The 17,988-nt window shown below is 39.5% G+C and overlaps 1 protein-coding gene across 4 annotated transcripts in view; it reads right to left on the reverse strand.

Annotated features, from left to right (window-relative positions):
- lrch3 (leucine-rich repeats and calponin homology (CH) domain containing 3) overlaps positions 1-17,988 on the reverse strand; it is a 170,952-nt gene that overhangs the window by 27,996 nt on the left and 124,968 nt on the right. For 3 of the 4 annotated variants that reach the window (XM_048541803.2, XM_048541801.2, XM_048541804.2), the window contains 3 exons: positions 14,058-14,112; positions 13,163-13,324; positions 8,912-8,971 (listed from right to left, as the gene is read on the reverse strand). In XM_048541803.2, coding sequence (XP_048397760.1) covers positions 8,912-8,971; positions 13,163-13,324; positions 14,058-14,112 — 277 coding nt within the window. The remainder of the gene's footprint in view (positions 1-8,911; positions 8,972-13,162; positions 13,325-14,057; positions 14,113-17,988) is intronic. The other variant, XM_048541802.2, reaches the window with a different exon arrangement.

Genomic DNA, 17,988 nt, shown 5'->3' on the forward strand with positions numbered 1-17,988 from the left:
TTAAAAACTATTTCTTACTCTTTATGCTTTATACTAATTTGGTTTTACGGAAAATGCAATTTCAGAAGTTTTTTTAAACCATACATGTTTTCCCAACTACGTGGCTCAACAGTAACTAAACAAATTTGTCTCAAGAAAACATGAGTGAGCTTGTTGCAAGCAGATAACAAAACCGCCATGTTAAAACACAAGTTGAGCTTCTGCATTTTAACGCAGAATGAATTCAAACCAGGATGACAATACTCAGTGTACTTACTGTCACATTTCTGAAATCAATTGCAAGCTTTTTATTGTGAACAATCTGCACAATCCATCAACTCAAAATTAGTGAACAGAACTTGGTTGAATTTGAATGCCATTCTGAAATGTGAAAAGGAATTTGAGAGTGTCCAATACACTTTGGAAATGAAGAGGAATTGCTGTGCTTTTCTGACCAGATAAGTGATCCAATCTTTTTACATTGGTTAACAATGTACTTTATAGCAATAAAATAGTCTCATATATACATTATTATTGCAGAAGTTTAGTGTAGCTCAAGCTTGGCAATATTAATGACTGACTTGGTTTTACATGCATACTACTTCACAAATTTGAGCATAAATGCAGAGTGTTGATTTCAGTTTTCTCCTGAGAGCTTATACTTTAAAATGAGTTTAAAGCAAGACCTGTCCTGGATCAGGTTATGTCTAAATTTTATTTTTTTAAAATATGAGTGACACATACCGTTAGGTTCTTTTAGTCAGCATGAAGAGTTTTTCTATGTTAGCAACAGAGATAGAAGGAAAGAGGATGAGAGACAGTTGAAAGGATAGCTTTCAGTATCTGGGACAGTATAATTTCTACATAAGAATAAAAGATCATGCTAATTACATAAATAGAACACAATCAGGGTACATGTTGCAAAGAAACACATGGTTCAATATTTTACCAATAAATTTGTCACAGATAATGCATTCAAATTCTTCTCCAGTGGTGAGAAGGCAGGAAAGCAACATTAACCTATGATGCCTTAAAGGACTCAAAGTTTTTCTGTTTCTATACATCAGTTTACGTATATTACAGCAGCATATTTTGCACAAGTTGCATTGCTGTACCGATGGCTTAGCAGTCTGCTTTTTGGAAGATAATAAACAGTATTGAAATTGGGCCTTGAGAAGAAAATCTAATGAACTGCTGACAATATCCTTGACCTTATTGTATTTTTAAAATCAAAAGCAGCAAGAGCTCTGCATCACAAAATACAATAAGCAGAAAAAAAGTGTAATGTGTAGGAAAATTAAAATGCTGTTCTGGGCATATCTAAAATTTCAATGACAGGGAGATAATAAGAATGTGGACAGAAACTTTGGATATGGTACAAAACACTACTGCAATTCTCCAAATATTTATGTACTCCAGTCCTGTATTAAATTATCAACCAGGTAACAAATTATTTTAATTTTTAAAAATGCAACAGGCTTAGGCAAAACAGAATTCAAGAACAAGACGACAGTCTCATGGTTCAAAAGATAAAATTCAAAACAAAGCCTGCACATGCAAATTGGACAGGACCTTTCACCAGCTAATTGCATTGCTTGGAATAGCATATCACCAAACTCAGCGCTAATAGTTTGGCTTCAGATCTATTTTAGAAGTTGGGAGCCTTGTAACCATTTTAACATTTCTCAATCTTTACCTCTCTCAAATTACTCAGGAGTAACAAAACATGGTATACAATACATTACCGGCTTTATACAAAATGTAAATACAACAAACCTAACTTCATTTGGAGCATCTTTAAAAAGAACTGTGAAGTTTGATCTGGTGAAAGGAATGGTGCCCACTCAAATCCAAACATAGAATGAAAAGTATAAGGATCGATACAAAGCCACAAACTCCACACAAGCTGCTCAATCACCTTGCTATGTGAGCCAGGACGCCATTTAACGCTAGTGGTGTTACATCAATCTCAAAAAGAAGTGTTGAAAGCCACTCTGTTACAGAAAGAAGCACAGGAGAAAACTTTGAGGAGGACAGTACATAGCTTGCAAATAATTAGTCAAGGATAGCCTTACGGATAAACACCTACAGTATTTTTCTCTTATTTTTATGAGAACTTTTTTTTATAAGAAGCAGTCTTAGCTTTCTGTAGATTTAAAGAAACTGATTTTTAAAAATGCATCAAGACGGCTGATGTTGGTGAACCAACAGAAGCTTTTATTGTAGCTCTGAAAAAATTAAATTAATTCCCACTAATTTCATGTCATCAAGAATTTAGTCAGAAATGCCACTGTATTCTACTCCAGATTTCACTCTGTAGTGAAGACGTGCTCCAAACCTAATTGGGTCCCAACACAATCTGTTGCAGTACAGCTACAACACTGGCATCTACTGGCAGTGTCGAAAATTGTCCAGGTATGCCCTCTGCATAAAAGGCAGGACAAATCCAAAATGGCCAACCACTGCCTCATTCATCACCTCTTGAATACTATCAAACAGAACTTGCTCAGCAATAACCTGCTCACTTTAGGTTTCAACTGGGCTATTCAGCTTCTGACCTCATTACAGTCTTATTCAAACATGGATGAAAGAGCTGAATTCCAGGGGTGAGCTGAGTATCTGCCCTGGGCAACAAGGCCACATTTAACTGAGTGTGGCACAAGGATCCTTTTCAGGGTTGAGGTCAATGGGAATTCGGGCCAATTTTCTGCTGGCTGGTGTCATGCCTGACACAAAGAAAGATACTTGTGGTTGCTCAAAGACAGTCATCTCGGCTGCAGGAGCTCCTCAGGGTAAATGTCCTCGGCTCAACCATCTTCAGCTGCTTCATCAATGGTCTTCCCTTCATCATATAGCCAAAAGTAGAGATGTTCACTTATGATTGCAAAATGTTGCATAATTCGCAACTTCTCAGATACTTAATAGACCATGTTCAAATGGCGCATGACCTGGACAATATCCAGGTTTAAGTTGACAAGTGGTGAATAAAATTCATGCCACAAGTGTCAGGCAACAATCACCTCCAATAAGACAGAATCGAGCCACTGATGCTTGATATTCAATGGTTGAATTCCCACATTCTCAACATCCCGGAGGTTACCATTGATCATAAACTTAACTGGACTAGCCATATAAATACAATGATAACAAGATGGATTAGTGCAAGAAATATTGCAGTAACAAACTCACTATCCCAAAGTCCATCCACCATCGACAAGGCACCAGTTAAGAGTGTGATGAAATGCTCCACTTTGGCTGAATGAGTGCAGTTGCAACAACAGTCAAGAATCTTCACATCATCCAGGCAAAGCAGCCTTTTTCATTGGTGTCAGATCCACAAACATTCAGTCCTTGTACTATCACGATCTATAGCATGAGTGTCTAACATCCACAAGATGGACCAAAGCTTCTTAAGACAGCACCGTCCATGACTGCTATCAGCTATAAGGACTCGGCCAGCAGATGTGGGGACAATACCGCCTACAAATTCACCTCCAAGCTACTCTCTGTCCTGGCTTGGAAATATATTACCAATCCTTCAGTGTCACTTGACTAAAATCCTGGAAACTCCTCTCCAATGGCAATGGTGCACCTACACAAAATACAGTGATTCAAGAAGGTGGCTGACCACACCTTCTCAAAGAAAACCAGGAATGGCAATAAATGCTGACCCAGCCACTGGCATCCACAATGAATTAAAAAAAAATTAAAAGCAATACTCAATATTTATGAGCTTGTCTCTTAAGGCAATCAATTAAAATTTAGTACATGAAAGAAACCTACTCAGACATATGTACAATTTGTAAGAGTAAAGTATAAGTACTATGGGATTCATGGTTTTGTTCGAGAATGTAACAGAAATTATGATGATGGAACAATTCAGAAATAGCATTCCTGCAAACCAAAGAGTGTGTCAAGAATCAAAAATCACAGAAACAGCAGTTCTGGCAGATATAGATGATATTTCACACAGGTGGGGAGCTTTTGCGCTCCTGAGATGCTGCTTGGCCTGCTGCGTTCATCCAGCTTCACACTTTGTTATCTTGGAGTCTCTAGCATCTGCAGTTCCCATTATCTCTAGGGAGATGATCAGTTGGGAAGCTACAAAGAAATTGCAAGAACAGAAAATCTGCAGATGGTAGAGGTACTACCTTTTGACAACAAACACAGAATGCTAATGTAATAAAGGAGAAAGGTTAGGATCAAAAAGGGATGCAAAGAAAATGATCTGTATTAAGGCTGAACATACCAAAGTCAAGTGGTGCAAGTTAAATATGAGACAGAGTTTAGGAGGAAGAATGTTAAAGGGTCCTCAGAAGAGGGTATCAGGAAATGTATTAAAACTGTAGCAGTAACACAAAGGGAATATACTGGCTCAGAATTTACTAAAAAGGAAAAGACGACTGTCATGAAAATTCTTAAGTGTATCACCAAAAGCAATCAATCCAGTGTAGATGCTGACAATTTTTTCAAAAAATTCAAAACAAGAGGTGTTTTCTTATGCATCAAATCAAAGAAGTGAACCAACAACGATGTTGAGAGTCACTGGAACAAGTCAGTCATTGATACCTGCTGACGAAACCATGTGTCTTCTAGAGGTGTTCATGAAGGAGAAAATATTCGTTGGAGGTATACATGGAAGTTACAAACCAAACCCATTATACACAGTTGGATTCATGAGTGAGTAAATTCAGAAGTTTTAATTAAAGCAGTGAAACAAATCCATTTCAAAAGGAACTGATTTTACCTCAGGAAATGACTTAACTGTTTCAAAACTATTGTCCTCACCGACAGTGGTAAAACAACCATGCGAAGTAAAAGAATTGACACGCTACAGGAGGAACATGTTTGCTTGTTTCCTAACAGTGTTGCATTTAGCTATCTGGCATTTAAAATTAGACAGGAAGAACAGGAGTCTATGAAATAGGAAGATGACTCTGAAATTCAGTTATCCAATACAGTTTAAAAAAATTAAATATAAAGGAAGAATAAGATTTGTATTTTAAGCATACATTTTGTAAAATAGAAATGGAACAAACGGATCCTAAATTAAACAAATTATATCAAACAACCAGTTCAGAAATTGAATCATTCTCAACGCCTAAATTTTATTAATTGAAAGACAGTACTATTGAGATACTTGAGGCTATTTCAAACATCAGCAGGCAGCGGTACATCATTGTCGAGCATACTGAAATTTTACAAGTAGCTCATAAAATTCCACTGGCAAGTCATTTAGGCATGGGGGGGGTAAAAAAAGAGGGGTCAAAATATTAGAAAATTCTATTGGTCCATAGTCAAGTTTGCAAGACATGCCAAGTAACAGCGAAGAACCCACCGTCGATTAAACGTGCACCATTAATCCCGATTCCGTTTTCAAATAACTAGCTAGGAGGGTCTGAACGGATTGGATATGAACTCTGCCTAAAGCTAGAACTGTAAAACCATTTTTTAACAATTATGGATGTTTCAACAAGATTTCCTGGATGAGTAAATCAAGGAAAAAAGTGTAGTGAAAATGATAGAGGTTACACGTTTCAATTTTTTTTTCCAACCAGATATGAATTACTCAACAAAATAAAATTTGAACCTTCATTTAGTTATATGTCACAAGTGTTCAAAGAAATGATGATTAGTTTTAGATAATATAATTTACATCTTACTCTCGCCTTCAACTAACATCTCAAGGCATACTGGAAAGATGGTATCAAACATAGAAGACAACGATTAGGGTTTATTGTCAAGACTGTCCTAATGATTGGAGTAAAATAATTCCCTTGTTACGCTTTACCAACACGGATACTTGGAACTCGACCACAGGATTCAGTCCTTTTTGCAATTATAAACGGATATGAAGAGAGAGGACCATTTAAATAGATTAAAAGACTAGTGAGTATCAAACCACAAGGACTGACCTTCCATTCTATTTTGAGTTTCTTAAAGAAAGTAACCCAAAACATATGAATTGGGCAAAAACAAATTAACAGTGCTCAACTGTTAATGAAAACTACAGTCTTTTACATTTTTAGACTGCAGATGGATACAAGGTGTTCATGCTGTTATCTATCTCTGAGGAACCATCAACAATGTTCTCTGGACCTTTCAAATCAAGAAGAAACTGAATGGTGTAAAGTATGCAGGTAGCACAGACAGAAGGAAAAAAAAACAGCTAGTGTATTGAAGAGATGTTTCAGAAATATTACGATGTGGAGGATAGTCAGGAGAAAAGTGCTTTTATGGCAGTAAAACAAAAATATCAGAACAATTAGAGGAGGAATCAGAAATTGCAAGATTTGAAAGTTGGCACTCCAGCAATCAGATTGGGTAATACAGAGCTGTTTAGAAAGTTTGACAGCATACAATATCTTCCAGATAGCTACAAAAGTCAGTCACAAAGGCTACTACAAACTCAAATTCATTTGTGATAATAGGCCAGGCAAAATACCTATGATTGCTTAAGATGTTAAAGCAGGGAACGTATTACCTATGAAACACATCCTTATAGACTCAAGCCAGAGAAAGCAGCTCAAGTTCATGATGGACAATAGCATTACTGAATTGAGGGCAGATGTAACCATTACATTGTGCTGTGGTGTCTCAGTTTCTGCCTTCAGGGGTTTAGTGACAAACAAAGAATTAGCTTTAATTTTGGTTGCTGAAAATACGGTCACATTTAAACAGATAGCAAAACAAAAGAATGCAAATAAACGTCAGGTAGCTCAGTGAAAGTACTAAGCCAACTAAGAATTAAAGCTGTTAGACCTTCAAACAAAAATGAATATTCTTTTTGAAATAAGAACTAAAGTCAAAAACAATTAATAGAATACTTTAATGAGAAAATGTGCAACATTTAATAAAGTGAAAATTAATTTATAAAAAAATCAATAAGACTCTCAAACTTGTTATGACTTTGTTAAAAAATAGAAATAATTTGAAGGTTTATGGCAGATATCAAAATACAGTTTAAAAATTATGAATAATCAGACACATATACAGAAATGCTTTAGCACAGTGGCTTTGCAGGAGGAACCAGATTTCAATTCACTTCTTTGTACAATTGTTATTTAAAATAACCTGACAACAAAATATTCTGATGCATGGGCAATCTAAAAGCTTTGAAATGTATATATTATAGCAACATTATGTACATCTATTTTGCAGGGGTGTGAACATGCATTCTGTATGGTCCACTGCAGCAATGAGTCATTCATCAGTTATTACTGTAGGTAGAATATTCAGCAGGTGTAGAGTACATGCAATACAAAAAAAACCACATCTCATAGTCCAGGCAATTTTGTCAATGTTATTAACTACAGTTTCAAGTCAAATCAACTAACCATGAACAAATCACTATCAGGCAAAACTAACGTGAATAGCACAAACCACTGCAGATTCCAATTTCAAGTTGAATAATAGTCACTTGGAAAGTTTTTGAGTTTGCAAAATTTATACGTCCTACCTTCTTTCCAGCTCTATGTTCATTTAAGCACTTGCATAAAGACTTAACTTAATTATCTGAAGAAGACTGAACCGAGAAAGTTTTAATCATTTTCCTTTTCAAGACCCCACCGTAAATCACCTTTCGATCAAGTTAGTTAAATCAGCACTTCTCTCACAAACAAGTGAGAACTGAAGAAATCTTCCCCATTTCCACAAACCAGTGAAAAGTACTGAGCAAATGTACGAGATCCTACACTGTATAAATATCTGGAAGGGGGCAGAATTGGAGATTACTGGGATAACACAGTGTGGATCTGGAGGAGCACAGTGGGCCAGGTAGCATCAGAGGAGTAGGAATGCTGATGTTTTGGGTGGGGACTGAAAAAAGGCCCCGACCCAAAACATCAACTTTCTGGCTTCTGATGCTACCTGGCCTGCTGTGCTCCTCCAGCTCCCCACTGTGTCATCTCTGACACCAGCACTGGCAGTTCTTACTATCTCTTGGAGATTACTGTAATGGTTTTCATGGTTCTCTCATGTTATTATGAGCATTACTATGGTAATGGGAAAAAGAATTTGTCTGTGCAGGATAGATGGAGAAAGGAAATTTGGAATTGAATAACTATCTTGCTGAATTACATTTTGGGAAGTAGAGTCAAAGAATCATAGAGGTATACATCATGGAAACAGGCCCTTTGGTACAACTCGTCCATGCTGACCAGATATCCTAAATTAATCTAGCCCCATTAGCCAGCATGTGAACAATATCCTTCTAAATCCTTCCTATTCATATACCCATCAAGATGCCTTTTAAATGCTGTAATTGGATCAGCCTCCACCACTTCCTCTGGCAGTTCATTCTTTATGTGCACTTGCCTCTGCGTGTAAAAACTGCCCCTTACGCGTCTTTTAAATCTTTCCTCTCTTACCTTAAACCCTCATGTTTCGGACTCCCTCACTCTGGGGAAGAGATTATGTCTATTTACCCTATCCAGGCCCCCCATGATTTTATAAACCTCTGCAGGGTCACCCTTTCTCTTTAATGCTAGCATGATTCGTCAGGACCCTAACTGGCAAGGTTGAAGTCTATTACGGGTGGATAGTATGTAGACTAGAGCAGGGCCCATATCGAAGAACAGCACCATGATGTCTCTTCCATTCAAGAATGCTGAATGTTCACTGCATTAGTCAATAACTATTCTAATGCAAGGCCCAGATGCAAGGTTATTCAGTTTTTCTTTTCTTTGTTTGCAACCTTTAAGTTATTGTCACAGGAAGTCATTTTGGAAAGACTCCAGTTGCAGAGTTGTTTTGTTTCAATACGTGCCATTGGATCTTCTCCAGCAATACAGTACAAGGAATCAGTCCATTTTTCTGTGGATTGTGCTATTCAGTAAAGCTTCAGCTAATGATTGGTAAATTGACAGATTAGACATCATGCCATTTCTATGATCTAATCTTCTACAATATAGGCCAATTCATGCAGTCTTACCACTAATAAGGCGCTATCATCTGTATGCTGGGATCGTCTGCTAGGGAAATATTTGGGGAGCTGAGGGAGGGGAATAGGGAAAGAAATGAATAAAAATACAACAACCATTCCCAATATAAGCAAACTAATCGTCAGAACAGTTACACCAAACCAAAATAACACGAATTCTGTACGGAGGCAAACAAACAATAAATCATGAAATATGCAAGAATTCAATCAAATGCGGGAAGTTAGAGTACACATCTTGCTATACATTTGCATAAATATGTAAATCACAGGATTTGGTTCACTATAATTTAGACAAAAATTCTAACTTGTACTTGTCAGTTCGTGTAACCGTTTTCAAGATCTAGGTAAACCACACATTTAGTTAAATGGTATATGTAGAGTGAATACACAAAAGAATTAGGAAATCTGGGACATACTGTTTTCAGGACTTTTGAAGATTTAGTAATGATGTTATCCATGGTTGAGTTTTAAAGTACAGTGGGTTGGAGAAATTGGAACAAGGAGTATATGGTGAGAAAAAAAAGTCTACCGCTGGAAGTGAAAGAAAGAATCTACAAGAAAGTTTATAGACCAGCCTCACTATATACTGTGAAATCAAAAACAAAGGAAAAACTACTGGACAGCCAGGAGATAAGATGTGGAGTGGAGAAAGAATATACTTATAGCAAGGTCAGCGAGTGTGCGCAAGCATCAAAGCAAGTAGTGAAAAAGAGAATGAAACAGCATGATCATCTGTTGCAAAAAGAAAATACATGTTGAGATGAGTGATGGGAATGAGTGAGTTGGAGAGAAAGTGGTGAAGAGCCTAAGACCACATGCAACGATGTTGCCATAAGAGACTGAAATACAGAGGGATTGGCTGATGAGTGGTTAGCACTGCTGCCTCATAGCGCCAGGCACCCAGGATCAACTCCAGCCTCAGGTGACTGTCTTTGTGCAGTTTGCACATTCTCTCCGTGTTTAAGTGAGGTGGGTAATCTGGGTGTTCCAGATTCCTCCCACAGTCCAAAGATGAACAGGTTAGGTGGATTGGCCAAGCTAAATTGCCCACAGTATTCAGGGATATGTAGGTTAAATGGATTAGCCATGGGAAATGCAGGGTTACAGGGATAGGGTCAGGGGATGGGTCTGGCTGGGATGCTCTTTGGACAGTCAGTGTGGACTTGTTAAGTCAAATGGCCTGCTTCCACACTGCAGGGATTCTACGAAGATTCTATGAATAGGTGACCAACAGGGTTAGGGTGATTAACCTGTACTGTGACAATATCTTGTAAAATAGAATCGCAGAATCCCTACAATAAGTGTAGAGGCTATTTGGCTGATTGGGTCTGCACTGTCCCTCCAAAGACCATTCCATCCTCGCTCTGTAACCCAATTTTACCATAGCTAACCCAACTAAACGGCAGAAGGAAGCTAGAAAAATATGACAACAAAGAAGTTCTAATTACCATGGTGAATTGTTTTGAAAAAGTTACTTAACAGCATTAATATTTGTATCTTTCAACTTAAGGGTATATCAGGCTCAAACTGTTCGGCCATCAAATGGCAACATTTGGCGAATGGAACAATACTGAGGAACTACAATTTACTCTTACAATTTTGATTTTAAACGAATTGTATTGCTCAAGCATGTAATCATAAAATGGGAGAGGAAAAAGCTGGAAAACAGATTGATACAAATGGTCCCTGGGATGAAGATCTCCAATTAGGCAGAAATACTGGAGAAGCTTGGATTGTTCTCCATGGTGAAAAGGTTGTGATGAGATTTGATCCACAGACTCAAAATCATAAGGGGTCTGGACACAGTACATTAGGAAGAACTGTTCCCACTGGTATAATGATCAGGAACCACAGGGCACAGATTTATGATCATGAGAAAGATAAGCAATGGAGACATCGGAAAGCTTTAATGCGAAGTGTTTAGAATCTAGAATGTATTGCCTGAAGAGTGCGGTGAATACAGGATCAACTGAGGCATTCATATTTCTTTGGAATATTATCCGTAAAGGAAAGCATTACTGGGCAAAGGGGAAGACAGTGTGGGAGTGGCATGAGAGCCAACAAAACAAAAGGACAGGCCAAATGGCCATTTCTGAAGAAAGGTCCCGACTCTATACGTCAAGTTTCCTGTTCAGCTGATGCCACCTAGCCTGCTGTATTCCTCCAGCTCCACACTGTATTATATGATTCCAGCATCTGCAGTTCTTGGTACCTCCAAACGGCCTCCTTCTCTGTTTAAACCATTCAATGAATACGACACATTGGCACATCCTCCGTCAACATTAGACTATTTCAATACAAATATGAATAATACAATTCTTCTCAATCTTATTGTCAATAAAACATGTTGATACAAGATATTCCTAAAACACATTTAAAAATTATTCTTTACTCCAGAAAGTGAAGTAGCAACAGCAACATCTAGCTCCCTTAACAGCAAGATAGAAAATCAAAATTATTTACAAGCCTGATATTCCAAAATGGAGACTGTGGTATAGCATTACAGAATACCTACATATTAAATTTGATGCAGGAAACCATGAACACTACAATAATCTCCAAACTGATTACGTGATTAGTTAAATGAAGTGCTGTCAAAAAGTACAGGGTGATTAGTATAAAGATTGACTCAGACACAAACATCACGCATTCTGGTACGTGATGCTTTTGCTTAGCAACAATTTAGGATTACATTGTCCCTTAAAATGAAAGATTAAGTAACACTAAAACGACTGCACCTTCAAACAACAGTGAAACAGATCCATCCCCAGTCACTCCATTCTCTATTATCCAGTTTAAATGGCAATTTAATTACCATTCCTATAAATTATATTGAAGCGGCAACTCCCTAAATTGCATTTTCCATTAATTAGTAGCTATTTCTACAACTACCGAGTCAGATTGCATACTTCCCATTTAAGGTGTAACTTGAAACTTTGCCAAGCAGCAATGTTTCTATCTTTTATTAATATGTTGAATGCAAATGATACATGAGAAAATGGTGCCAATTATTTGAGAAGTGTTTCTGAAATTTTTGACATACCTTAACCATTAAAAGTGAAGAGTGCAACAGGATAAGTTATTTAGACAAAGGTAGTCTAATACATCCAGGTAACATTCATTATCTTACACAGATTAATATTAGATGCAATAATATAAACCTGGCCATAAAATACATCATGGATAATGATATTTAGTTGTTCACAGCAATATGATTTGTAAAACAAATTAATCTGATGGAAAAGCCCAGATACAAGTTGGTGAAACTTGCTCAGTTGTTCAGTTGATAACTAAACATGTAATGGAGCCAAAGAGATCACACCAATCCCAAAATTAGATGCCCAATTTAAAGCACAGGCAAAAGTAATGACAGTTAGATTAGACATTCTTGGGTTGGGCTGGAGCAAACAACTTCTATCTCTAATTAGAATTCACTTAAAGACAGCAGATCAAGGAGAAGATTCTGATTCTCGTACTGCCCACAGGTACAAATTGATGCCAAAATCCCCCGTACACATGAACATGCAAAGGTCAGCCATTTTCAATGGACTCAAGAATACTATCTTTTGAAAAAGGATCAAAGAAGAAAGGAAACTAACAAATTCTGTGCAAACTATTAACCTTATTTTTACTATTAACTTTATTTTAAGTCTGTAAGATGATGGATTACCATTCAAAGAACTCTAGGCGAGATGCACTGACAGTACAGGACATACTAATTTAAAATGCCTTAAGACAGGAGAAGGCTTAAAAATGAGCAGAGTTTTTAAAGACAATGGGGGAAGTACATGTTGACATAACCCCTTCCCCTCTTTGAAATGACCGGGTTCAGGGGAGTAGGAAAAATATCACGTCAGAAAGAACAATATAACTTTGATTCGTTTCATTTCAGTAGACTATTAGGGCATAGTGAACACAGGCAGTGAACCCATATACCTCCTCAGTCCTATAGAACAGCTTAAGTAGAAATCCAGGGCAAATTTCTTAGCTATCCTTGAGAAATAAAAATGGGTTGGCAATTCATCCCACTGAACCTTGCCTGCCATTTCTTTAGCTACTTAGGTCAGCAAAATTTAAGAATGGGGGGGCTTAGCTATAGTAAAATAGTCACAAACAAGATGGAAAACAAAAATGAGTTTCTGCAGATCATTTCATTGGTAAAATTACAAAGCTGGTTCATTTTGGATTATTCTTGGAAAATGAGCACAGTTGCATTTAAATCTCTTAAACATTATTGCTTACTCTCACAAAGTCAAGAACAGCCTCTTTCGGAATTTGTTTAGTTCGGATTCTCTCCTCTTCATATTGCTGAGCAGCAAGTTGTGCCTCTCTTCTGGTCCGTTCTACAAGTAGTTGCTCACGTCTCCTCTGTAACTCCAATTCTGAGCACTCAACATCTGAAACCTGACAGATACAGTATTGAAACACATTTACCTGTCATCAATCATTGATCACTTCTTTGTAACACTGATTGTAATATTCATGCGACAAGATTAAGTTGCAGCGGATATAATCTAGAACCATTTTAAGGACAATTATTCTGTTAATTTGCAAAAAGAAAAGATCAAGAATAATGATTTCTGAGTAATGAGAGATATAAACAGTTGAAGATCCCTGTTACACAGCTCTACTTTCATCATTGTTTTAAGGATTAAAGCACTTGATGTTGGATTTTCCTCATTGGCTCCCAGAATTGAAACTGATAACTGAAGCTGATAACTAAACTTCCTGAGATGTCTGACATCTCCGTTCGAAGCTACTGGGGAAAGTTTATCAAGTATCACAGCTGCAATTCTATTTTAAGCGAAACAGTTTACTTGAACGTTGCATAGTGGTAAACTCAGAGTTGCCATCTCAATTTCTATTATTCTGTATTACTTGTGAAAAGAAGAGGAGAAAAGGAAAATACTGGGCAGATGGCTATAAAATGCATTAATTTCTCTATATTTAAAACACATATACTGCTGCACAATTCTTTGATTTAACTATTAACATTTTAATGTTGCTTCATCACTGCTGTAAGTCATTACATGTGATTCCAGGTCAACTTTAACATTTTAAATGCAATTCCAACAAACTTCAATAACACTGAAGGTTTTCTAAAGACATGGAATAGGGTCAACAGTATGATAATTACCACATTGTGGCCACTAGATGGAAGTGGAGAGCACAAGCCAGCTTCTGAAAATACACTAGAAGAAATTCAATCGTAGGTTTAATTTTAGTAAAACGTAAATGCTAGATATACAGGTAATAAGCTTAGAATCTTCAAAGATAAGAGTAAAACTTGCCGTTATCAAATGATAAACCCAGCAAAATATGCTAGGATTTCATCAATACCGACATTTGAAATCACATTAAACTGTACATACCACACTACGAAGCTATTATACACTTCTACTGGGAATAGGTGATGCATGCCAAATTTAACTGCTGCCCTTCACCTCAAACAAACCACTGTCAATTACATACATGAAAAGAAACAAAGATCTGCAACTGGGAAAGTGATGGTCAATCGGCATTATCAATAAACTATGAATCCAAAGATAAAACAAAGAACAGTGGATGCTGGAACACCGGAACACAAACAAATTGTTGGAGAAACTCAGCAGATCTGGCAGCACCTATGGAGAGAAAACAGAGTTAACGTTTCCGATGCAGTGTCCTGAGAAACATGAACAGGCCATTCAGCCCCTCGTCACTGTTCCATCATTTAATCAGATCATGTCTGATATATGTCCTACCTTTGTCCTGTATCAACAAAAATGTATCTATTTCAGATTTAAAATGAACACTGATCCAGCATCCACTACCAGTTGTGGAAGAGAGTTCCAAACATTTACCACCCTTTTGGCTTCTTAACATCTCTCCTTAAGAGTCTGCCACTAATTCTCACACTCTGCTCCCTAGGTCTAGTATCAACGAGTCAAAATAGTTTATCTTTATCCACAAATCTTTTCCTGTTAATAGTTTTCTTTTCTTCACTCGTGGGACATGGGTGTTGCTGGCTGGCCAACATTTATTGCCCATTCCTAACTGCCTTTGTGAAGGTGGCGGTCAGATGCCTTCTTGAGCAGTCCAGGGGCTGTAGGTTGACCCAAAATTGAGTACAAGAGTTGGCAGGTCATGTTGCAGTTGTGTAGGACTTTGGTTCGGTCACGTTTGGAGTACTGTGTACAGTTCTGGTCGCCACATTACCAAAAGGATGTGGATGCTTTGGAGAGGGTGCAGAGGAGGTTCACCAGGATGTTGCCTGGTATGGAGGGTGCTAGCTATGAAGAGAGGTTGAGTAGATTAGGATTATTTTCATTAGAAAGAAGGAGACTGAAGGCGGGGGAACCTAACTGAGGTCTACAAAATCATGAGGGGTATAGACAGGGTGAATAGCAAAAAGCTTTTTCCCCCAGAGTGGAGGACTCAATTACTTGGGGTCATGAGTTCAAAGTGAGAGGAAGAAAGTTTAGGGGAGATATGCGTGGAAAGTTCTTTATGCAGAGGGTGGGTGGTGCCTGGAACGCGTTGCCAGCAGAGGTGGTAGACGCAGACACATTAGCGTCTTTTAAGATATATCTGGACAGGCACATGGATGGGCAGGGAACAAATGGACAGACAGTTAGAAAATAGATGACAGGTTAGAGAGGATCTTGATCGGCGCAGGCTTGGAGGGCTGAAGGGCCTGTTCCTTCCTGTAATTTTCTTTGTTCTTTTTTGTCCTTACGGAAGGAGTTCCAGGATTTTGATCCAGTGAGAGTGAAGGAACAGCGTTATATTTCCAAATCAGGATGGAGTGTGCCTTGGAGGGGAAATTGCAGATGTTCCCATTTATCTGTTGCACTTGTCCTTTTAGAAAGAAATGATCATGGGTTTGGAAGATGTATTGTAAGGATCTTTGGTGAATTTCCACAGTGCATCTTGTAGGCAATACACATTGCTGCTATGGAGCGTTGTTTTTTTGGGTGGGGGGAGAGGAGAAGAGGTGTTTGGGGTGGGGAAGCTGGATGCTTTATGGTGTGGTACCAATCAAGCAGGCTGCTTTGTCCTGGTTGGTGTCATAGAGCAAAACAGCACAGAAATAGACTCTTTGGTCCAATGTATCCATGTCAAACAAGCTTCCCAAACAAAAAATTTGCCTGCGTTTGACCCATATTCATCTAAGCTTTTAGAAATTATGTACCTGTCAAAATGTGTTTTAAATTTACACTCTCTGGCCTGCTTTTATAGTCACAGTATTTATAAAGCAGGTCCAGTTCAGTTTCTCATCAATATTAGCCCCCAGGATGATGATAGAGGGGAATTTAGTCAAAATAAAGCCATTAGATGTCAATGGAATATGGTTCGCTTCTCATTTGGAATGGTTGGTCATTGCCTAGCAACTGTGTGGTGCAAATGCTCTTTGTCATTTACCAGGCTAAGCTTCAATGCTATCAGGGATACACAGGCATCTTGAGTGCTGCTCGAGCTGCACCCATTCAGAGAAGTGGTGACTATTCCATCGCAGAAGTAGAGCTGGATGAACACAGCAGGCCAAGCAGCTTCACAGGAGCAGGAAAGCTGACATTTTGGGCCTGGACATTTCTTCAGAAATGGGGGCGGGGAAGGAGGTTCTGAAATAAATAGGGGGTGGTGGATAGGAGATGGATAGAGGAGAAGATGGGTGGACAGGAGACGGACAGGTCAAAGAGGAAGGGATGTAGCCAGTAAAGGTGAGTGTAGGTGGGGAGGTAGGGAGGAGATAGGTCAGTCCAGGGAGGACGGACAGGTCAAGGGGCGGGATGAGGTTAGTAGGTTGGAGATGGGGGTGGGGCTTAAGGTGGGAGGAGGGGATGGGTGGGAGGAGGGGATGGGTGGGAGGAAGTACAGGTTAGGAGGTGGGGACAAGCTGAGCTGGTTTTGGAGCTTGCCTCTACATCGCTGAGGCCAGAATCCAACTCTCCAACACCTCCTCCTACCGCCCCCTTGATCATGACCCTACCCCTGAGCACCAAACCATCATCTCCCAAACCATCCACAACCTCAGGTGACCTCCCAAACACAGCCTCCGACCTCACTGTTCCCCAACCCTGCACCACCTGCTTCTATCTCCTTCCGAAAATCCACAAACCTATCTGCCCTGGTCGACCCATTGTCTCCGCCTGCTCCTGCCCCACCGAACTCATCTCCACCTATCTGGACTCCATTTTCACCCCATGGTCCAGGAACTCCCTACCTACGTCTGTGATACCACCCACACCTTGCACCTCCTCCAGAACCTCCGACTCCCCAGTCCACAACACCTCACCTTTACCATGAACGTCCAGTCCCTACACACCTGCATTCCCCATACAGATGGTCTAAAGGACCTCTGCTTCTTCCTATCCCACAGGCCTGACCAGTCCCCCTCCACTGATACCCTCATCTGCTTAGCCAAACTTGTCCTCACCCTCAACCACTTCTCCTTCAATTCCTCCCATTTCCTACAGACAAAGGGGATGGCCATGGGTACCCGCATGGGGACAAGCTATCATCTCCATCATCTCCAACACCATTCACGACCTCATCACCTCAGGGGACCTCCCACCCACAGCCTCCAACCTCATTGTTCCCCAACCCCGCACGGCCCGTTTCTATCTCCTTCCCAAAATCCACAAACCTGCCTGCCCCGGTCGACCCATCGTCTCAGCCTGCTCCTGCCCCACCGAACTCATCTCCACCTATCTGGACTCCATTTTCTCCCCTTTGGTCCAGGAACTCCCCACCTATGTCCGTGACACCATCCACGCCCTCCACCTCCTCCAGGACTTCCAATTCCCTGGCCCCCAACACCTCATATTCACCATGGACGTCCAGTCCCTGTACACCTGCATTCCGCATGGAGATGGCCTCAAGGCCCTCCGCTTCTTCCTGTCCCGCAGGCCCGACCAGGCCCCCTCCACCGACACTCTCATCCGCCTAGCGGAACTCGTCCTCACACTCAACAACTTCTCTTTTGACTCCTCCCACTTCCTACAGACTAAGGGGGTGGCCATGGGCACCCGCATGGGCCCCAGCTATGCCTGCCTCTTTGTAGGTTACGTGGAACAGTCCATCTT

This window comes from Stegostoma tigrinum, chromosome 14 (genome assembly GCF_030684315.1).
Source record: "Stegostoma tigrinum isolate sSteTig4 chromosome 14, sSteTig4.hap1, whole genome shotgun sequence".
In the NCBI taxonomy this organism is placed as follows: domain Eukaryota; kingdom Metazoa; phylum Chordata; class Chondrichthyes; order Orectolobiformes; family Stegostomatidae; genus Stegostoma; species Stegostoma tigrinum.